The sequence below is a fragment of the Leptosomus discolor genome, chromosome 4 (assembly GCF_034619465.1).
Source record: "Leptosomus discolor isolate bLepDis1 chromosome 4, bLepDis1.hap2, whole genome shotgun sequence".
Lineage (NCBI taxonomy): Eukaryota > Metazoa > Chordata > Aves > Leptosomiformes > Leptosomidae > Leptosomus > Leptosomus discolor.
Window position 1 is genome coordinate 57,149,732 of NC_141394.1, and position 23,549 is coordinate 57,173,280.

The 23,549-nt window shown below is 41.2% G+C and overlaps 1 protein-coding gene across 6 annotated transcripts in view; it reads left to right on the plus strand.

The window, feature by feature from the left end:
• APBB2 (amyloid beta precursor protein binding family B member 2) overlaps window positions 1-23,549 on the plus strand; it is a 105,135-nt gene that overhangs the window by 59,958 nt on the left and 21,628 nt on the right. For 5 of the 6 annotated variants that reach the window (XM_009948919.2, XM_009948920.2, XM_086463925.1 and 2 more), the window contains one exon: window positions 2,418-2,545. In XM_009948919.2, the coding sequence (XP_009947221.1) occupies window positions 2,418-2,545 (128 nt within the window). Of the gene's footprint in view, window positions 1-2,417; window positions 2,546-11,537; window positions 11,544-23,549 lie in introns of all 6 variants that reach the window. The other variant, XM_086463924.1, reaches the window with a different exon arrangement.

A 23,549-nucleotide genomic window follows, 5' to 3' on the forward strand; every position in this document is an offset into this window, starting at 1 on the left:
CTGATGACTGCAGATAGCGATTTTAAGATTGCCTAAAGATTTATTTTAGCTAGAATGTAATGAAAGGGAAATTGGGACTAGGACCACCCCCAAAAAAAACCAAACCCCACAACAAAAACCCAAAACAGAAAACCCACACATACTCTGGGTAAAATCCTGACCCTGTAGAACCTTTGTCACTGGCTTTAATGTGGGATTTCATGCCCTCTGCTCCCCTCCAAAAGAAATTCCCTGTAAATTTCTTAACTTCCATTGTTTTGTACAATCTAAGAAAAATGCAACTTGTCTGTTTGTGTTGCTACTTTGCCATGCATTGTATTCCTGTACATGACAAAATCACTTACATGAAAAAGATACACTGTTGACATGGACCTATATGCCGCAGTATATAATGCTTCCTTGAAAGAACTGCTGGGATTAAGTCTTTCTTGCCTGCATTCATTTTTACCGCGTGGCTTTTCTCATCTTGGACCGTCAGGTCTCTGCCACTTTTCAGCAGTCTGAGACATTGAGGCCTATGTTGAAGCTCCCAGTCTGTCTAAATAATTTCTTCTATGCAGTGTTTTCATCTGCAGAATAGCTTTTGTATAATAAGGCAACAAAACTTAGCAAAATATATTGCTTCTGGCTGTGGCCAAGCTATCCCTTGAGCCTTGCAAGGATAATTTCCTGTGACTTATGTTGCTTATCTGCCCATTCTCCAATCTTTTCCAGCTAATTTGGATTCAGTTTTATTACCCTAATCTAAGTGTATTTTGCATGATGAACAGATTTTACCTTCTTGTAATAATTTCCTTCTGGAACAAGTACATAAGTAGAAAATGTGTCCAAAAAGCAACCCTTGTGACACCTGGTAACATTCTTCACAATCTGTTTACTGCTTCTGACCCCCAAGCAAATTTCTCACACTTTTTCTTTGTGATGACTCTGTTTTCTGTTTGATTTCCTTCATCATCCTGGTGTGCCTGGTGTCATCCTGGCTTTTGTGTTTTATTTCCCATGTTTCTTTTTCTGTATGCCATAAGCAGCTCAATGCTACTGATTTTCCCCATTTATATTCATGGTTATCCCAGCTACATCTGCTTCTGCTTCTCTAGGAGCAGCCTATATTTCCAGCCTTGCCTCTCAGCCACAGCTCTATCAAGCAAAATGTTCTTGTGTTGGCATATATCAGCCTGTGTCCCCTTCCTCTCCCACACCCCTCTTGGTGCTTGCGCTGCCAGCTCTGTGTCGCAGCTCCCCTTTGAATCCCTGTTAGGAGATTTGGGGGTGGGAGAAGTGGTCGGCAGTACCTGCCACTTGTTGCCTAGCACAGAAACCCTGGAAGCAGGCCCTTCCAGGGTGACATGAATCTGTCTTACATAGACACAAAATTAGATGTCATTAAGACCTAAGGCACTGTAACCAAGCGGGAACAGGATTTCTGTGTCACTGGGGTGAAGAAAAAGGTCATTTTCGAAACATTTGTCAGTAGGAAGTCAGACCGTTTCCATTCTTTCTGTTCATTTATAGATTCTGGCACAATAGAGAGGAAAAAAATTACTCTATACTTAGCTGATATCTCCCACCTTCTTATTATCTGCAGGAGCTTGTCTAACCTCTTGGCAATAGGTCCATGATAATTTCTGTGGGATCCTGTGGTCTGCAGAGTAAGTGTACGGCCTCTGAGAAGAGAGCTAGTAAATGCGATAGAAGAGGCAACAGACCTTTTGCAAATGCTAACCATAGGAGAAAGATTAGCATTTGCAAATTAGCATCAAAAGGAAAATTGCCTCTAAATTTGTTTCCTCTAAGGGGAAAAAGCATTCGCCTTGTTCTTACATGCCAGAAGAATTAGGGAGAAATCCTGGCTCCAGGATTCTGCAGTCACCAGCAGAATTCACATTCATATCTTAATGCTAGGTTTTCCCCTAGAATTAATCTTTCTTCAAAGAGTATCCTATAAGTCCTTTGACACATACAAATTGCTGTCTGTTCCTATGACCAGTTGTTAAAGTTTAACAAAACAAAGCATGTTGTTTGAAGGAAGAAGCCCTGCCTTAGGAGTACAGGTTTTGATGTTAGCCTTTAGTATTAAGACAGTTCTTGACTGGAAGAATTTACTTAAGAAGGGATAAACACCTAATTTGTTGAATAACTTAGTAGCTTGGGGTTGAATGAGTCAAACAGTTGCATTTAAAAGACATCAAAGCTTTTTGTGATTGGGATCATTTAAAAATATAGTAGTAGCAAGATACTATCTTAGAGCCTTTTCACACCAGAAGTAAATGAACTTGTTTTCAATTGCTCTTGGAACAAACCGAAACTTCGAGTAAATTAAAAGGCTGCAAGTCTAAACAGCATAGGCATAACACCTTGATCCCAGCCAGCTTGAGAGCAGGACTTACTGTGTAATTGTACTTTGTCTGGAGTTACAGGGCAAAGACATGTACCTTATACTGGAAAATGACATGCTGAACCTGATTGACCCCATGGACCGCACAGTTCTTCATTCGCAGCCCATTGTGAGCATCAGAGTCTGGGGCGTGGGGCGTGACAATGGCCGGTGAGTCTTTGCTCTCCTTATCCCTCTTGACTTGGTGCCATTTCTGTCTGCTGATACAGAGTACATGTACACCTGGAGCAAGTTAGGTATCAGACATGTGCATTTGGTTGAGTAAATGTGTCCCAGGGGATATGAGAGGATGGATAAATTCTTCTTCTTCTTGCTGGTGTTACTTTTTAAAATCTCTACTTTTCATGATTTATCATTTACATGCTGTTTTGCTAAACCTATATTGAGAAAACCTTTCAGATTAATTCAGCCAGGTACATAAAACTGCACATGCAATATTATTCTGTTTCAGATATACATAATACTTTTTTATATAAAACCATATTTTCAGATATGTCCTGTAGTATGTTTCTCCTGCCCATGTGAAAGCATATCTTCCTGCTGATCCAACTTAATTGTGCTACTTACACTCTGACTGTATGCATGTGTTTCCATTTTCTTGAGATGCTCGATTTTATGGAGAAAAAAGTTGGATTGAAGGAAGAGTAATGGTTTTAAGCCATTACTATTAGTTAAAGACCTTGATGCAAGAAAAATCATAAGGGTGTTGCAGAAAACTGAAGTTTGTCCCTCAAACCTGCCTGCGTGTGAGCTGAAGTTCTTCCTTGTGTAGGGAGCAACCATGAGTGTGTGCTAAAGGCCCTTCTGCCTTGGAGCCAGTCTTTCCTTAGCTTTTGCTCCTGGCTGGTCGTCTTTTGGTAGTATCCTTCTTTTGTCATGTAACATTGCTGTGGGAAACAGGGTTGTGAAGGTGACTTAGAGTGGGACAGCAAGCTGTCTCCCTGTCCTGTGGAGCATTTTGACATTGCCATTCACATTGAGTAATTCCAGGATCTTCAGACAGTACTCATCCTGACACATGAGTAGTAAGGATTGAATAACACTAACAAGCTGCTGCTTTTTGTGTCCATGTTTGATTATTGAGATATTTGCAATAGTAGGGTTGTGAGGTTTTTCTTGTCTCTGAGTTTTGATGGGAAATGTCATTTTGGAGGTGAAAAATATTTCCAGTAAAAGATTTTCTGAACTTCTTTAATCCCCCACCCCCCGAGTTTCTGGTTATGTCTGGCTAAATTTCCAAAAGGAAAGGTGACCCAATCCATGTTTCTAAGTTCTTTACTTCTATAAATGACTGATGGTTGGGTTTGTTTGGGTTTTTTTACTGCTTTTCTCTTCCATTGGTGCAGATTTAGAGAGATCTAAAGGGGCAAATCCAGTTTGAAATGGTGGGAAGTAAAAAGGTCTTAACTTCTTATAAATAAACCATTGCAGTGCTTTGTTTGCCGCAGAAAATGAGTGCAATGCACATTTCCCTTCAGGTCAGATTTTGTAGTAGCTTGATTTGGTCGGGAAATAAATAGAGCATCTTAAGGGCACCTAAATGTGATGCAGCTTTACAGAGTAAAGGAAGCCAGCTTTGCTTTTCATTAATTTTTTGGAAGCATTTACAGTTCTTTTTTCAAATATTTGCATTTCTTTGGAAAATCAAATAATTCCATTATGTTGTTTATAAAATAAGATAATGAGTCGCATTTCTTCAGGCTGAGTACCTGCTTCTTCTAAAGACAGAACTGGTCATAGAAACATCAGTGATGAAAGGGAACATTTAAGAGAAATGTGCCTTTTGCAATCATGTGGCACCAAGAATGTTGTGAGCTTTTGGTGAAAGGTATCTGGGGGTGGGAGGCAATAGCAAACTCTTCTAGATGATTAAGCCCCGTTAGTAGGACAGGAGTTGGTAGGAAAGGTTGTGTGCGTGCAGGTTGTTCCGTCTGCTCTGACCTACAGACCTGCCGTGGTATCCCTCAACATTTACCAACAGCTGTGTACAAGGCACAGGAAATAGCATCTCTGATCCCACTCCTGCCTGTTTTCATGCCATATCTGAGGACCAAAGAGGAATTCCAGTTCTGTTGAGACTTAGCAGAAACTCTTGTCTCTATCAAGAAAACTGATTACTTACAGAGTATGTAGAAGAAGTTTAAAAAAAAACAAAAACAAAGACAACACAAAAAAAACCCAACGAAACAAATCCAGTGTTCTCCCTCTTAGTCATTAAAGGTAGAAGCTTTCTCTACCATTTTCCTGAAAAAAAGATTTTATTTGTGACATTGACAATACGGGGAAACTGGTAGAGGAAATAAACTAATCCTTTCTCATGTTTCTACCATCAGAAAAGGGAGTTGGCCTTTCCGTGTTGAAAGTGAGTATTTCTTGTTTCTAGAGAACATGACCTTTCTTGATTGGCTGCTGTAAATAACAGCAAGAAATAGTTTATTGAAGGTTTCATATATAAACACACAACCAAAACCCGCCTTAAAATTTAATTTGCTGGAACACTAATGTTGTTAGCCACTTTTAGTGAAATCTGGTTTTTTCATCGTAAGTTTGATTTCAGAGCTTTCCTATTCTTAGCACTTCATAAGAATTTGGATAGATGCTTCTATAGAAATTTTTGGTTTCAGTATGACTTTCAGGACTGGCGCCCACTCTTTTTGAAATTTATCTTGTTTAACATTTTATTGACCCATTTAAAAAAATAATATTTTAGGCAAAGCAGTGTAGCTATTATTTGTAACTAAACTCAGACTGCATGTGATGTAGATAGCAGAAGATCCAAAAGACAAGCAGAAAGAACAAACTTATGACTGAGTAATCAGAGGTACAATGTGTTTGGGCATAGACAGGTTCAGTATAGGAAACATGTTTTGAAGCATAGCATAAATGATATAGCATTTGCTGAAGAAGCACTAACACAGAAGAAAAAAGCATTTGGTGACAGGAGAACCTGAGCTGAGAAAACCTTATTGTTGAGCTGGAAATTGCACTGCATCTCTTTTCATGTATACATTAGAAAGCAGATCCTGGTAAAATTATCTATTCCTGAGGCGAGAAACACCAGAGAGCTATTTGCAGATTTCAAAAGCAACTTTCCCCGATTATTATGAGTTTGCCATCATCAGAGAAAAGTATGGGGATCACATTGCTGCTTTGGTGGATTAACTGTCCAGGAAGTTGATGAAATACCCATTTCTGGGATGAAGCTCTTCCAGAAGCTGTTGCACATGAATTTGTTGATTAGCTACATGTTCTGGTCCAAGAGCCTGTATAATAAAATATATTGGATTTGTTGTGAAAGGCAGTGTTTAAATTTTACAATATTGTAGAAATTAATATTTTCCTCTACTTTGAGCTATTTGAACCCCATATCGATCTGCCGGCCCTTGTTTTTAACTCTGTTTCACTTGTGGTAATTTATTTGGGTAGATTTTGCTTTGGAAGATGAAGAGGTTTTCTAATGACACCTGACCGGATGATTTTCTAAGCTACGCCGTAATGAAAGATTGATGAAATACAGAGATCTGCTGATGAAAGTTTAATCTGAGGATGTGTCTGCTAACTTACCTCAGGCAGAAACATCTTCTGAGAGGCTGTAATCACTCTCTCCATACGTTACACTACTATCCTACTATCTACCTCTAGAGTTTCTTTTTTTAACAGTTCTGTGATAAGCAAATGCTTCATTGTTTTTTTGACTTTGGCTGTGTGGTGATTTTGTGTTTTGAAAGGTAGCATCCCTTGTTCTCAATTAATCAGTCAGTAAAATAGGTTTGACTTTAAGATTAAGGCTGGAGCACCTTCGTAAAAGCAAGTTCCCACAAATGGGTGGTTATGCATATATATATATATGCTTATGTATACATGTAGACTCTGAGCTGCTATGTTTGATATGTATATATGGGCATTAAAGGAAAATAAGTGTACTGTATCTGTCCAACCTTTTGGCAGACTTGGTTTCTTAGGTGATGTCATGTGATTTTTAAAAGTAAAAGCCACCATACTCTATACAGTCTTCCTCTCCTGCCGGACTGAAAACAGCCATGACGATTCATTTAGTATTATTTGTAAATAAGAAAAGTCCTCACATTTGCTTAAATAGTTTGATTTCAAGATCACTGAGGTCATTGTCACGTGGAGGATTTGTGGTATCACAAGTGTATTCAGTGAATAATTGTCAGTGCTGTGTTTGCTTCTTAACAAGCCAGCCATTACATAATAGTTTTTTTTGTGGGCTTAAAAGCACATTGGAAAATATTAGCCCACGGAAGCTATAAAGGGGTTGTTCTTTTCACTTTCGAGCTGCAGGACTGTACATTAATCATTCCTCAGGCTGGGTTTTGTCTCGACTGCTGGTGCATGCCCTTTGCTTTCTGAGCAGCTCGCTAACAAGGAAGAGAGAAAAAGTAATGGCCCATCAATTTTGTTAAAGAGTTTCCGTTAGCATGTTTCGCTGAATCCTCCTTTATCTTCATCACTCTTCCACCAATCCAAAGCCTGCCTCAACTTTTAAAACCTCTACGGGACTTTAATTGCCTGAAAGATCACAGTTTTGCCTCTCCTCGTGTCTCCATACAACAGCAGTATATTCCAGCTGAAAAATTCAGTGGTTAGCTGGCCAGGAGGGCTGCGGGTGGGTCCAGGAGACAGCTTTGATGGGACTGAATACGGAACTGGTTACTGGACTGTGCTGACACCTGGCATGTTGGACAAAACACGTAGCACAAGTCTTTGTTCATCCACTAGCTTTGTCACCACACAGTGCAGGTTTGATTTCTCTGTATGGTTTGTGCGTTTCCCTGGCAGGCTGAGGAGGGAGCGTGGTTGGGCTTGGTTCTTAAGTGATGGAGAGGCAGGTTTTCTGATCGTTTTTCTGTTTTTCAATTTTTCATTGTCTGTGACTAGATGGTGTGAAAGCATTGCGCTCCCTCCGCTGCCCTAATCATGCCCGTTTTGTCAGGTGGTGGTGGTGCTTTGATGTCCGTTGCCCTGCTTCTTTGAACTGCTGCTTTTTTTCTGCTGCCTAGGCATCAGGGAATAAAATGAGGCTGAGAATCAAAAAGGGGAGAAAGGCGGAGAGGACAACTGGATTGAAGAAACGAGGACAATACAAGCACCAAAGATGAGGCTCAAGCTGCCTCAAAAAGGGAGAGCAGACAGCTAAATGGATAGATGGCCCAAGTGAGATGGACATAATCCTGTAAGGCTGGAAGAGAAGAAAGTCCTAACAACAAAAGAGAAATTACCTGAGCTTTGTTATCCCAGGAGCTGTTAGGGCAAGAGCTGAGAAAACTGTTGGGGTGTGATGTGAGACAGAAAATGGGACAAATCTGTGGAAAATGAGGTGGAAATGGTGTAAATTGATAGCTCACAATATGAGGAATTAAAAATAGTATCCCATCTTGCCGTTTCAACAGCTAAATAAAAGTAGCCTGGTTTCAGAGGTGTTCTGCTGGTTTCAGGAGACACGTGCACTGTCCACTGAGTTCAGCAGGATCTCTGCATATTCAGTGTCTTTGAAAATCAAATGTCTAAATACAGATTTAGGAACCTTTCTCTAGACATCTAGAATTGGTAATTTTCACCTCAGCAACAATGCTACAGCAGGGTAAATGTTTTCTTCTTAGTTTTGAGGGTATGTCAAGCTAAGAGGGGTAGGGACATGTCTTGAGTGAGAACTGGTTTGTTAGAGGGCAGAAAAGGGGTGAGTGGGGAGTGAGGAAGCTATGCTTCAGGTTGGGTGCTTGTCTCGTGGGGTTATGTTCTGTATTTCCTGGCTGAGACTGTGTACTTACAGGTATTACCTGGCTTGAGCTTCAGTGCATGTCTGTTGTATGGACATGAGATTTTAGGAGGGATACCTGGCCTGAATTAGGCAATTAAAAGCTAGGAGGAGTACAGACAATAAATACCAGTTTAGTGTGGTTGGGATATCCTTTTGTATCTGTACTTCATATTCCTCTTTTCAGAAAATATTTTTGTGTACAAGCAACACAACATCAGGCTTGAGTGATGCAGTGTGGCTTATAATAAGCTGCATCATTGGGGGAGGTGTTTTAAGGTCTTCCTAGATTCCCTTCAAGGTGATGATCGAATGTGCTCTGAGATGAGTTTTTCTCCGATTCTGTGAGAGAAGCTTATCAAGCTGTACAGGATAATGAATAAGAAACTTCTGCATTAAGAAGAGAAAAGCAAGAAAAGCAGAAAATAAAATAAATTAAAATGGAGGTGGTGTTTGCACCTGCTCTTCTGAAAAGATAGCACCCTTCAAAGAATGTGTAATCCCAGCTGAACTCTTCAAACTCTGAGATACCATTAATCAATATTGCCTATTCCCCTTGGTCCCTGTAACCTTGGAATAAGGACAAAACATACTGTGAGGAATCACGTAAATAGGGCATAGGTGAGGGATTACGCTGGAGGAAAAGGATTTTAGTGGCTTTTCAGACCCATATTCTTAGCTGGTTTTTTAGAGTAATCTTTTCCTTTCTCCTTTTCCCTAAGCCAACTGCATCTGAATATCCTTTTCTGTATGTTTTGATATCATTTTCCCTTCTCATTAAGAAGTATAGTTTAGGTGATTATTTATACAAAACTTCCTATTTATAAGGCCTGACATTACTGTTTGCAAGTGCAGTGTGTTCTAGGAGAGTGGAGTGAAACAATACAGCTGTGAAAGGGGAAACCCAGTGAAGCTTACAGTTTTAATGTGTTTTCAAGGAAATATAGTTAAGTGGCTGCAAAAAGCTGTATGTGTGCATTCTTACTTTGATTAATGAAACTGGTTTATTGTAGTTTTGGGATTTAACATGAAAGACATGGTAGACTGATGATGCATTGAAATAGGGCCATTTTACCTTGAAATAAGCACCCATAGTTCTGCACCAATTGAATGGTTTTGTATCAATAGTGGCTTCAGCTGTGTTAGGGCAACAACCCTCAATCCATTCTGCCTAATGCCACTAATGAGATGAAAAATGATTACATGTGACAGCGAGGAATTTTTCTGTGTTACAGATGAGGCTTGTGAGCAGCTCAGGTGCTTACAAACGACAGCTTCACCCTTTGAGAGCAGCTAAGATAAAAGGATATGCTTAGGGAGAATTTTGGCTTCGCAGCTATAGATATTTGAGAGAGGCTTAAATACAGAAACAGCAGCTGAGAAGCATAGTTAGCAGTACATTAGCACAAGTGCAGAGAAGTCTCATGGAGCAACAGAATTGGGACAAACACAGAAGAGGAGAATTGTAAGGATTTCTTTGGGAGTGAGGGACTGGGACAGAGAAACCTGTGAAGGAGAGCTCGGGGTTGTGCTTGAGGTATTTGCTTGTAAAGAAGTGGGGAAAATGGCAGGAGGCTTCTCTTATTAGGAAAAACAGTGAGACAACCATTTAAAACGTGTCACATGCTCTGCTAGTGGCTTGAGCATGGCAACAAATGCTTCGTCACCTTAAACAGAACCCTGTTTAAGTATTTTATTGTAGAATGTCTTGCTATTCTGTATTTGTTTTCAGGAAATAATGGAAAATATTGCATATAATTTGGGAATTGTATCTAGTGTTTCTTCTGGGAGGCAGGCTTTTAAAATAGTACTTGGAGTTGTTCAGCTGTAAAGCTTTCATTTAAGACAAACGATATGTCTAAACCTGGACTACAGATAAACACTGTGATGTAGTCAGGTTGTCTCAATTAATAAAAAAGATGGCATATTGACTGAGTCCCTGGCTTAAAGTCTTTCTACAAATTTATGCTAGAAAATCTCCACACACTGCCTATGATTCTACCTATTAAACTCAAAACGCTTTACAGTACAGCTAGGGTAAACAGTGAACTTAAGTGACTATCGCACAGGTCCCTCCAGAATAACCTGAGCCGCCTGTGAATGTGTAGAGAGCTACTGACTGCCAGATTGGGGTGCAGAGCTGATGGTTTCTTCTATTACTCTTTTCACTGTATGTCAATCAAGCCGATGCTGCGTCCAGGCTGGGTTCCTATATTTAACTGCTGCTTTAACTCTGTGGTAAAACAGTGATGCAAGTGATGCAAAAAGTGGCTGTTCTCTGGCTCTGTAGCTGTGAACAGAAAACATCTTGCTCCCAGGCTGTCCGCAGCCCTCCTTGTTTTCAACACCCAGTTAGAAGCTTTGGTCTTACGTGATGATCAAACGTGGTTTAAACTTACCATATTTACTTTGCCTGGTCAGGCACTTGGGTGCATACACAATCTGTTGCTTCCTCTCAGCAGAGGCTATGCTAACAAAACCCGACATCCTCCTGCCCAAACCAGTCGCAGGCAATTGAAAGCGCCTGCCTTTCTTTCAGCCCCTTCATCTAGAGCAGCGCTGAAGTTAAACTCTTAGTTACACATCTCTCAAATGATATGTCAACAGTAGGGACTGTGTGTAGAGGGAGCCGGCCATGGATTAAATTTTCACAAGAGAATTAGGCTTTGACAGCTTTATGAATAATATATATAACACTTCTTTAAAAAAAAAAAAAAAATCTCATCTCAAAACTTTGTCTAGTCTAAGGTCTCTGTAGGAGATGAGAGAAAAACCAAATTAGTCCACTAGTGATTTCAGTTTGATAGTCTAATATATATTGAAGCTCTTTAGTTACTAATAAGGTGGGCATAGAAAAAACCTTCTGAGGAGAAAAGCCACAGGGAGCATAGACCATTGAAGAAAAGAGCAGTGTTCTAAGAAAAATTGTGCTAAGAATACTCACAAGCACCATGCCGGCAGAGATGTTCAATACAGGTCTTGTTACCTTGATTATAGCATGTTTGTATGAGCAGTAACAGACTTTTCTGTTGTGTGGTGGCTTGCTTGAAAAGGTCAACCTTTGTAAGACATGTATTTACTACGCTTATTGTTTTGTATTGTAGGCAAAAATTTGACTTACAAAAAATTGTTACTGTACCAGGCAAATAATTTCTGAAAAAGTAATTCAGAGGAGGAAACTTACTGTGCAGTGGAAAGGGTTTCCTTCAGTTGTCTCTATGTTATGCTACTTAATGAAATGTGGGACATTCACAGCTTTCTAATACAGCAAACTGAAAAGTGGAAGTACAGCCAGAAAATCACCCATCTCTAGCTCTTCTGCCTGTCCAGGGACTTTATTCCCATGCTCTACCAGTGGGTTAGAGAGAGGTAGGATGTTTCTATATATGCTTTACTGGGTAAATATTTATATCCACCTACATAAACACACACTTTTCATGTTTGCATCAGTGTTATGCTCCTGATATCAAGGGAACTTGTGACAGGCCTGCGTATTAGTAGACCACTGAAGGTCTTCTGGAATTTGGTATATGCTATCGTAAAACAAGGTCTAAATTTTGTCCTGTCTCTCTCTCTAAGCACAGTCACAAACTTGACTGAACTGCACTAGTATAATAATTTGGAAGGTGCCTCTAAAATATAAGACGATGCTCTTGTTATCAACTTACCACTTCAATTATTTAAATGTCACATCTGCCTCAGGATGCTTTTCCATGTTTGCTACTGGCTGATTGCAATTCAAATATTTATATGTGGCTGGTACATCTTTATGTAAATTGTAGCATATACTGCCTTATCCATTACATATATTTAGAAAGCATTTTCACTTCAGGCTTTTAATTCTGAGGATGGTATGTTGGCTTCTTTCCTAATACTGGCTCCACAGGGAAAAGGGCTTTTGTTTGTCAGTGGTATTCAGCCCAATTTGCCCTCTGGCAATGGATGTAGATCGCCTACTAAAGTCTCTTTGATATGTGCAGATTGATTAGCAGAAACTTAAACACTGATTTGAGAAAACTAAAAGATTTTTTTCAACAGATAATTCAAGTGTCTTAAACATTTAGGGTTTTTTTTCTGGCTTGTTTTTGTATTTAGAAACCGTGTCACATGAACAGCCATATTTTTCCGAGAAGAAAATTGTGCTTAATGACATTGAAAAATCTGTGTGCATTGTATCTCTTGTGATGATGGTCTGCTTCACATAAATGCTATTCATCTTAATGCCATAAAAATAATTTCAATTTATAATTTGAATGATGGATTAAAATTAGAACTCACTTGTCTCTAAAATTTCAGTATTTTACTGCTTGAAGTTCTCCTCTCCCCACCTTGATTAATTTCAAAGCTGGCTGGCTGTACACTTGTGTGCCCCTTGAGTCAGCCAAATTCCCCTTATAATTGATGGGAAGTTTTTTATTAACTTCAGCATGAGTTGGGTTAGCCCATAATGTGTGGACCTGGAAAACCTGGATACTGCTCAGCAAAATCAATGTAGTACCCCATGGAGCAGCAGGATGGTGTAAATATTATTTCTTTAGCACAGCTAGAGTTGTTCTTGTAGAAGAAAAAAAAATAACAGGTGGAAAAGTAAAGAGGCTACTATGAATCTTAGGAGAGTATGAAAGAGTTTGAAGTCTGCAAGGTCAGGCAATGTGGCTGGCTTCAGTATACGACCTGGCATTCTGCTGATCTTGTGTTCAACATCAGTGAAGTAAGTGAATTTTTCCACCTCAGACAAGAGTCTGTGAAAGTGAGCTTGGCTGTATTCGGGGATACCTGTTACTGACGTGTGGCAGTGTTTGGGATCATGCTGTATTTGTCAAGAAGGTGCAGAAAGAGGAACAGTAGATAACTTAAAGTATAATTTTTCAGTATCTCAGACTGGAAAGGTCCACCTGAGTCCTTATGGCCTGTCCTCTGCAATTGCAGACAATGTCATAGCAGTTAAGGTCCTTCTTTTGGCAAGCTTTTCACAGGTGTAATTCTGTTTGCTACAGATGTATTGAATTGCTTTTGCTTTGAAGTTGTGTATCATCAGTCTTTTTCGATTAAGTAGTTTATTTTCAGCTTGTTCCTTTTGGTGATGTCTGAAGAATGCAAATGAGCTTTACATGTCTTATCTCCCAACAATCTAGGTATATATTTAAGATAAAAAGTACCCACACCCACAAGAAAACAAATGCACTAAGCAAGATTTTTTTTTTTTCTTTTTGGAGGGACACTCATGTGTGTTTTATTAGGAAAATTGCTTTTCATCTCTGCTTTTTCAGAGCTACCATCAGGAACATAATGAGATGAATTAGACAAAGCAAACTAAGCTATTGCTTGTGTCCTCTGTTCATTTATGAAGTACGTACGTGGCTTCAAGGGCCTTAGTTTAAAAAAAAACAAACAAAGCTCTTCTGGAATATTACCAACCCAGGCATTTGTAAATGCTATATTCATTTTGTCACTTTTGAGCCTTTGGGATTCAAGGTAGTATTTCAAACTTTCTTCCTCCGTGGATGCTGGAAACTTGTCTTGTGCTATGTATATTCTCATATACCTGTCTGAATCCAGGATTTAAACTGATGAAATGTTTCCTCACTCGTCCCTTACTTTCTCCCATCTCTTTTATTAAAATAAAATGAAATTTCAGATAAATTAGAAGATTTGGCACTGCCATTGCTGCTTAATAATTTGTGATGAAAGTAGATGATCACAATGATGGTAGGTTTTAAGCTTCTCTGTTGTTAAAGACTAAACAAAATTCTTGTTGTGCTCTGAGTTTTGCTAAAACAATTAATTTTTTGTTTCCTGGAAATGTCAGATTGTTTTGCTTCAGGATAGGACGGATGCCTCACAATAGCAAAAGGCAGGGTAAGCTTGGGAAAACGTTTGTTTCTCTTCTGGTAGGGCAGAAGCGGAGCTTTGAATGCTGCAGGTACAGGAGCTGGGATGCAAACCTGCTTCTGCTTTTATCTCAAGTGTAGGACTACAAGTCTACAGGTCTACATGTATGAGCCAGCACTGTGAGTGCAGCTGCTAGAGCTAACTACCTCTCCGCCTGCAAAAATACACTCTTGGCCTCACAACATGAATCTATTGCTGTAATATCATTTTGCTTTTGTTCAAACGGAAATAAACTGCAGCCTGAAACCATATTCCTTCCTCATAAACTAATTTTCTTTTTTCCTCAAAATTTTCTGTATGTGAAATGTTTGGATCCAATCTTTGCACATGCTCAGGGTGAGTACAAGGATCTCAGCCACTGATAGTGTTATTGTTTCCTTAGTCCAGTCACAGCTCTGCTGGTGTTACCAGGGCTGGGTGTGATGTGATACTTGGTAGTTTGCTCCGAGGTAAACAGCTTCTGGCCATGCAGTAGGAATATTTGATCAATTTGGGGAGAACATGGTCCCACCCCTGTGTCTAGAGTAGAAACTAATTTCATTTACTCAGATGTCCTGCTGTTCACTGGCAGTTTAACCAGAGAATTGGGCTTGTCATCACTGCCGAGTGGGTGAAGATCTGCCCAGATTCTTTATGGTGTTAAATATCTACTCCCTGATAATGAGCTTGGCTGAATCTTATCTCCAGTGAGGAACTCAGCAGCTTGGGGACTTATAACCCAGCTGGGGACCCATGAGAGGGGAGCACGTGATAGCAGGGAGAGGCTGGAACAATTTGTACACCAGACATGCTCCAGAACACCCCTGCTGCCTTGAATCTGGCACGTTTGGCAGTGTAGGAGTTGAATTTGTTGGGCCTTTAGGAGCTGAGAGCTCTCCTGGGCAGTTTTCACCTTGACAGGGCTGGCTGCTTGTGATGTATTTGTCATTGTAAATTTGACCTGTTACCTGCTGCAAGCTCATTTCTTTGCAGCTTGTAGATAAACTGTAGTACAAAGATCCCTCCTGTCTGGTGATTTGGCTGCAAGCTGAAAGCGCTGGCTGGCAGTGGGAAATGGTACTCAGCACAGTGTTTGTGCTGGAAATTTTTTCACGTGGTTTGTGGTAGCAGTTGTTGCTGGGGAGAGCCTGTCAGCCAAACCCGTCAGACAATGCCAAGTGCTGCAAGTTCCATGACTGGTCTCAAAACTCAAGAACCGAAGTTACTGCTGATGATTCTTTAAAACGCAGTTCATGAAAGAAGTCTTCTGTGTGAGTTTCATCTTTCATTTTCAGAATACATATATTTGGCCAAGTAAATGCTAAGGAATCAGAAATCAGACACCACCACTCCCCAAAGCCTATACCTAAAATTTTAGATTCATGTTTGAATTCACATTTTTGGGTGGGATCAAGGACTGGTAAAGCTAAGTTTTGCCAGAACGACAAACACGAGGCACAGTTGTAGTTACCAAGCAAATTGGGCCCAAATTGGTTTTAATTTTCAGAAACTGCCTGCTGGCCAAGCCTTGGGCAATTTTCCTGTAACTGGTGGCAGAGGTACATTCATTGCCCTTTCCATAGACAACAACTAGAAGCAACATACTTAAAGGAGGAGAGAGTGTGGGGCAAGGGAAAGGGAAGCTGAATGCTTATACCAGGGCAAGTTATTTCTCAATAACTCTCTCAACAGAGCCAGCATGTTTATATCTAGCTATATCATTAGTGAAAGGTGCACTGGCAGGAAGTATCACATCTATCATGTACCAAAATATCAAAACCAACACAGACTTAGAATTCAGTCCCAGTTCACTTACTAGATAGCCAACTAAAAACTCGAAGACTGGGAAGTAGTTTTAATTATACTTATTTTTACAGGTTTCCAAAGTTTGGCTGAATCTCCTTTCTTGTACTGAAGAGAGGTTCAGGGGAGAGTGGTTCTCTCCCACAAACTGTTCCAGCATATTAAAATGGCAAAGTCTGGCATCTCTCCTTAGAAGCCTTTTAAGTCGGAGTCTGACATTGTTCTCATGAGTGCTGTTGTTTGGCCAGCTGGAAGGGTACCATGTCCTGTTGTATGCTACTTGCTGAGAGTATAAGAGGAGAACAGCAATGGAGAGGGTAGTTGTCATAGTTATCAGATTAATTCTGCCTTCATTTGCAAGTTTAAACAAGTAATGTTGAATGCATATTGGAACCTGGATTAAAAATGTAGCTCATGTATATTTTACTGCATTTAACCAGTTGTGGGTGCCGTTTTACTTGTCCATAAAAATGCCCCTTTCTTTCCCCACGAATTCTACATTTGTGTCAAGACTTTTGAGAACTTACTTGTTTGCTTCAGTGCAAAAATTATTACGTGGCCTTGATTTGTTAGGATCCTGCGCGTCCAGTACATCCAAGAAAGAAAGAGTTGGATCTGTTTCTTCTTAGGCAGCATCAACAGATTTGTTTATTAAATTCCAACCTGTTACTCCCATGGAAATCAGCAGAAAGCTTTCAGGATGGCACAGGTTGTCACTTGAGCGTAACTGGTCCTGCCAAACCTTGTTGATGATACACAGGAGGGAAGGAAGGAACCAACCTCACTAGACTCTCAGGGTATATTTAGGTTGTGAACAAACATCCTGCTCCTGATGCATCTGTGTGGCTGGAAGAAGTGACCGCCAGCAAACCGTTCTCCACTGCTTTTCACCCTCTCAGATCTGCTGGTGGAAATACCCATGGTCACATTCCCTGCCCTGCTTGCACGCATGTTGAGCTCAGCTAGTTTAAGGAGGCTGGGTGGTGGGTGTTAGCCGTGTTGGCTTGTTTTCCTTGAGGAGGGCAGCATTTGATCCCTCAGGTGGCTCGTCTGGCAAGTTTGAAGGAGCGAGTCCCTTGGATGGAGAAGAGCGATGTGCAGGGTGGTGACCCGTGTCCTCACTCTGCTGCAGTTGTTCCTTGGTTGGAGTTAGCCTTCCTCCAGCCCTCCCCTGCATCCAGGAGGAGTGTTGTGCAATGCCGTGGGTAGCTGTGAAAGCTGAACACCCCAGGATGGGGTTTAAGCCCTGCCAAGTTTTGAGTGCAGTCCCTGGGGAAGTGGCTCTTTATTGCTGGTTGAGCACGCTTGATGGGGAGTTTTGCCAACTAAAAACCGGAGCTTCGGGAGCGTTGTGTTTACTGTCACCTTTAGTGCAAGCAGCACCTCTAAATTAGATTTACTTGTTATTGCATGTGTCAGTTCTGGAAAATCAAATTATTTGGTGTGTTTGTTTTTACACCTCAAGGATAAATCTCACTTCTAGTATAAGCAGGTGTAATTTCATTGAAGTAAATGCAGTTGTACTTCTGTCTGAATTCTTGAATTTGGCCGTAAATCTTTGCTGGCTTTTAAAGAGATTTTCTTTCTCTGTTGCATTCAATTCAAAGTCATGCTGTGAAAGCTTTGCATTGGTTTTGGAAAACTGGGAGGGGAAGACTCCCTGCGCGCTTCAGCTTCCCCCAAAAGATTGCTTCTGTCACAGCAGGTTAATCTTGGAAGTTTACAGGCTAGAAATACAACGCATAGCAGTGAAGGTTTGTTAAAAGGGGAGGAGAGGGGCCTCTTTTGCGGGTCAGAGCGTGGGGAGCGCGCACATGGTAAAAGCAATGGGAAGGGAGGAGAAGACACACCCCTCATGGAGCGGTGCCTTCCAGGGAGAAGCACCCCCTTGCTCACAGCTGGAGCCGGCAAACACAAGTGTGCACAGTCCGTGAGGAGAGTGGGAGCTGACATGATGTGCTTCAACTCGATGCAAAATGAATGAGCTGCTGTTCTCGGGGGTATTCAGCCCCCATCGTTGAAGTACGAGTACACGGCTGCATGAAGTGCACTTTGCATCATCTGATGCCTAGATACACGCTAACGGAGACGGGGACCAGGCAGAGCGTTGAGTTGTGTGTGACGTGCTTGGCATTAAATTCCTGTTTGCTGCAACAAAAAGGTAAGAAACTTAAAAAGTGACAAGAAAAAAACCCTCAGTTTCCCCCCCAGACAACAGTCTCACGTTAGGAGTAGCCTTTGTCTCGAGCTTTATTTTCAAAGCTATGGTCCATTAGTCTAAAGCTTCTGTGTGGATGCCTGCAAGGCAAATTACAGCTCCTAGTGTGACAAAGGCAAGTCAGATTTCTTTTCTCCAAGAGCTGACACTTAACAACCTTCAGGAGAGCACTGTAGCAGAAATGCTGGACTATGTGCTGAGCGGTAAGTATTTGATGCTGTTCTCCCTCTCCTTTATCCCTACAGATGTTGGTCATTTGAGTAGTAAGCTAACTAATGGATCCTGATGATTAATAGGTCTGGGGGACTGTTCAGCTCAGAATTATACATGTTCCTAAACTGGCTGCGGTTACTGGCTGCGTATTGACCAGCCTGATTCTGTAGAGGATGATTCTAACTTGTTTTTACTGGTAATGCAATGTTAATGGATAAAAAGATGCTGTGGTTAAGAACAGCAGAAACCTCGTTTACTGAAGAGAAGAAACCTGCCTGTGTTTCCCCTTAAACATACAGTGCCTGTATAATTGTTTATGTGTAGTTCCCGGCTAACTTCTAGCTAGCCAGTCTGGGCTTTCTTCTTTCAGCCCCTGATTGACAGTGGAGATTGTGCAATTTGAAATCTTTGTACAGCTCCAAAAGAGGTAAACATGGTTAAAGACAGAAGTACTACTCTGTGTGTGGGGATACGTGCATGTAAAAATATGTTTAGTTGAACTGAAGTGGTTAATGGCTCTTTTTACAGAAGAGGAAACTTCCATGAATTAAATGTAATATATTGCCTTGAGGTCTCTGCACTTGCTTAATCCTATCTGTATTCATAAAGAATTTGCAGCAGGAGAAATTTCATTGATTTGTTAATTGATATATAGCTTTGAATCCTCGTTACGCTGGGTGCAGAGGGGAGGGAGGAGAGACAAGCACATTTATCTTTTTCTTTAAACTCAGCAGCTTCACTCTTAAACTGGGTTTCTCACATGTGACGGAACCTCATTGCTCTCCCTGTTCTGTGCAGTAATTTTTGCTTTCTTAAAGGATAGCAAACGTTGCTGAGTCTTGATCTCTGTCAGGTAGATACATTAAGTGTTTCATCTCTTAGAACTATGGCTTTAATTATGTTTTTGTAGCTGTTGCCTTGCAGTTAATGTAATTATAACAACTCATGAGTGAGGAAAAGGATATTATTTAGCCCTGGAGCGTTTCTTAGTAAAAATTGGCTTATTTATTTTCATGAGAAGATAAAGGAGAGAAAGATAGTGAGGCTTTATTATGTAATACCAGTTCGAGGTTTGTTTTTTTTTTTTTTAAAAATACAGGTTAGTTTTCCCCTTCTACAACAGTGGATGTATACAAATAAATAATCCTATCTATGAAGATATTTTAAACACTAATCAGCTGGAATACAGATGAAGATCATACAAACTGTCTGAATTAGTATTTTAGATAATTAAGTTGTGTATTGAAGATCTACTGTTGTTTCTTGTATTCTTATAGTCTGTTGGGTATCCTGTTGGTCAAGGCTTTTGGTTTGCCGTTGTGAGTTTCCCGTGTTTCATGATGTGAAGTAAAACTCTGTTACTGGGGGCAAAATCCTGATCTAATTGATATTAGAGTGCTAGTATTGGTTCAACAGTTCTGTATAGCTTTGATTTGTGTTAGAGCGCAGACTTTGCTCCAGTGTAGTCTGAGATAGGCTGAGATAACCCTATTCTCTGGGTGAAGTTAATCCAGGTCAAAAACTGAAATGTAACAATTCTAAATCAGGGAAGATCAAGTCAGTAAGAAGCGTTCAGTTTCATTTCCTCCTATAAGAAAATAACTGGTATGTCCCTGAATTTGGTTTATTGTTGTTGTTATATTTTGATGTGATATTAAAGCCTTCTCTATATGGTTTAAGAAGTTTCCAAATTGGCAATATCTTTATGGCTGAATTAATAATTCTTAAAAAAAAATTAAAACAGAAAATCTCATATCCAACTGACCCATCTGAAATGATGATCTAGTGATTTGGGTAAAAGGTGGCCTGCCATTCAAACTTCTTTTCATGCTTCCAAAAATGTGTTTGTTTTCCTCAAAAAGCCAAACATAACATTTCTTAAGGAGAGGGAAGTGGCCTGCAGTGGGATATGAAAGATGCCCCTGGCTTACATTAGAGAGGATGTGCCTGGGGTGGCAGTGTCCTTCAGGGAGCTCACCCATTCTTTCATCTCAGGTCTTCAGTCACTGTCATTTAGTATGTGCAGATGAGGGAAACCCTGAAGAAATGGTAAAGTGACCCAAGGTTGCTTATTTATAGAGAGGACTTGAGGAATAACAAGGAACCAGCTTGCCTCTCAGATACCAATGTGATGTCTAGCACCCAAAAACCCAGATCAGTGGGACTTACTGATTAAGAGCCTCTGGTCTTAAGAGTACAATTTAGTCTTTACAAAATAATGTGGATCCATATAATGTGTCAGGGTGCCTCATTTTCTTTTTGTTTTAAAAATAGAATCTGACTAGGTTATAGTAGTCTTCATAATATATGATTATCAACAGAAGGCTAGATCAAGCCATGAATTTTTAAGCAGAAATCTTTGCTACCAGTGGAGAATTGCTTAAAAATTAATGGCACAATCTGGCCCACAGTGAACAGGGGATTTCTGCAGAAAGTGTTGTACTTTTACTCAGTCTCCACCCTGGTGGTGGCAGGGACCCAGAAACTCAAGGCCAGTCTGCTGGAAGTCAGGTACTTCTTGGAAAACAAAAGGGACACCTTCCACTAGACCAGGTTGCTCCAAGCCCCATCCAACCTGGCCCTGAACACTGCCAGGGAGGGGGCAGCCACAGCTTCTCTGGGAAACCTGTTCCAGTGTCTCACCACCCTCACAGTGAAGGATTTCTTCCTTACATCTAATATAAATCTACCCTTTGTCAGTTTAAAGCCATTACCCCTTGTCCTGTAGCATACGTAAGTGAAGGACATAATCATTCTCTAAGCAACAGAGAGACTTTCAAGTGCACCGAAGTGAAGGTGGTTTCCTTTATTTGGTGATGTTTTGTTGTTGAGGTGTAAATACACATTATGTAAACATTTTGCTGCATTAAGTGCTACTAGACTACTAATTGCAAATTAGAAAACTAGAGTAGGGCCTCTTCTGTGCCTCAGAGGACATGCTTGGGCAAGTAGTTATAATGTAAATAAAGACAAGAGGCTTGTGCCGTGCATCATTATTTTTAATCAAGTAAAATGTGTTTTACTCCACTAAAACTCTACAGTAATTGAAAGCAAAGATATTTCAGCTGGTCATTATCTCTTAGGAAGAGAGATGGTCAGGGCTGCTGCTGATGGGTATAGTCCCACGTAAAAATGTTTAAGGATGACAGAGGTTGCAGGGCAGACCTCTGTACTTGCTCAGGGTGTAGGTGACACATGGCAGTCTTGTTTTTTCTGATCTACTCAAAAAAGACAATTGAGCCAGTCAGACTCCAGGGGAAGCTACAGGAATGAAGAGGTGTGAAGTGTTAACCCCTTCACCCTGTTAGCTGAATGTGTCAGTCACAAAAATGGTTGGGCTGTAGACTTAAATTACAGGGGAGTAGAATCCTAACACTCTCCCAGGCTCATGTGCAGTCCAGTGCCCCACTAAAACGTTAGCCAAGCATGGAAGCATCATCTTGATTCTCAAATGCCTTATCGGAGATGCCAACAGGAACAAAACCTGTTGTGTTTGTTGGTGTGATTTGCTCTTCATCACACTGTAGTCTTACAGCAGCCCTTGTTGAAGCAGACAACACAACAGTAGCAACTGTGGAGTATTAGGACTCCAGGACGTCTGTCCCAGTCACAGGGATGGATGGGCACCTGGGGGACCTGAGCTGCCAGGGCTCTCAGGCATGTCGTTTTGCCTCTGCCAGCTTCCCTCTGCCCAATCCTGGGACAGGCCCATAGGCTGGTCATCTGCGTAAGGACAGCATGGCCATGTCCTTCTGCACAGCACGTCTCTGTCCTGTGAGTTGATGTTTCTGTTAGAGTCACAGCAAAAACGTTACCCTGGAAAGGACCGCAGCAGGTCACCTAGACCAGCCTTCTGCCCAAAGCTGGGCAGGGTACAGGATTACCTCAGGGCCATTTCTAGTTGATGTTTTTAAAAACTTCCAAGAACAGAGATTGTATAGCTTCTCAGAGTATCTCTCTGGGCTTACCTGCTCTCCTGGCAAAGAAACTTAGGTTTGCTTTATTTTTTAAATCCTTCTATGAGCGAGTGGGAGACACTATTTAGATCCTCTCCCCATTACTTCATGCCCAGTCTTAACAAGCTCCCTTGGTCTCCAGGCTAAACAAGCGTGGTTCCTGCAGCCTTGGTGGTCCTTCGCTGGACTCGCACCAGTTTGTCACTCTCTCCCATGTACTGGTGGGCCCAAACCTGGATGCAGAAATCCAGATATGGCCTCATAAGTGCTACATGGAGGGTGTTTTTTGGGAGACGGGGGTATTACCACTGTGCCTCTCAGTTTATTCACCTCCCAGTGAAACCTCCGTTACCCTTCAGCTTGTGGGCTGGGCATTTTTATACCAACAGTGAGCATCCAGGATGCAACTTGCAGCAATCACTGATGGACAAAACCTGGGGCTGGGAGGAGAAATTGTCTTAATGCTCAAGCACTGTCATACATTGTGCAGACCTCTCATGCAAGGTGATGCCCCATCAGTTACACCGTGCTCTGCAGCTGTCTTGCCTCTGCTGCACCCCTGGGCCGGGTATGCCTCTCTATGAGAGGAGTGTGGAGGAAAGGGTGTGATGGGGGAGGCAGGCACCCTCCGCCCTCGGTGGTACTGTAATGCACTGCCTCGGAAGGTGCTACATGGAAAACAACCAGAAATAAATGAGCCTGGCAGAAGTGGTGGGGAGGAGGAGACATCACCCCCTTGCCAGGGAGGCAGAGTCACCTCGGGGCTTGCTCTAGGAGGGGGGTCTTTTCTCAGACCTCTGCAGGCTGTTTCCTCGGAGGTCTTGGTCTTTTCCCCTCAGAAATGAATCTCCAGTCTTGTGTAGCTGCCCTGACACAATTTTCTAGGTATCGTCTTCTCGCATTATTGACAAGCTCTTGCTTGACCCCTTTTAACTCAGTCAGCTTGGAAAAGGATATGTAGAGCATCATACCGAAGCGCTTGCACAGCTGCTCTTGCAGCATTTCTGGCACTTAGAGCCATCAGCAAAATCTGCCATTTGAACTGAAACCTTCCATGTCTGCTTTTTAGCCTTGGGGCGAATTTTTGTAATTTATTTCAGTTTAAAGGTAAATCATTCAACAATGTTCAAGCTACAAGAATGTGAAGAGAATACAAGCAAATAGTCTTCTGTGTGAAAATAATTCATAAATTAAAAGGCACTCTTATGAGGAGATACTGGGTTAATTGAAAGGCTGTAATTAACTGGTTAGAAGCAGGATGCAGCCCCCCTTGATTCACGTGCATCCCACGGTGTGGGAGTCCCCCAGCCAGAG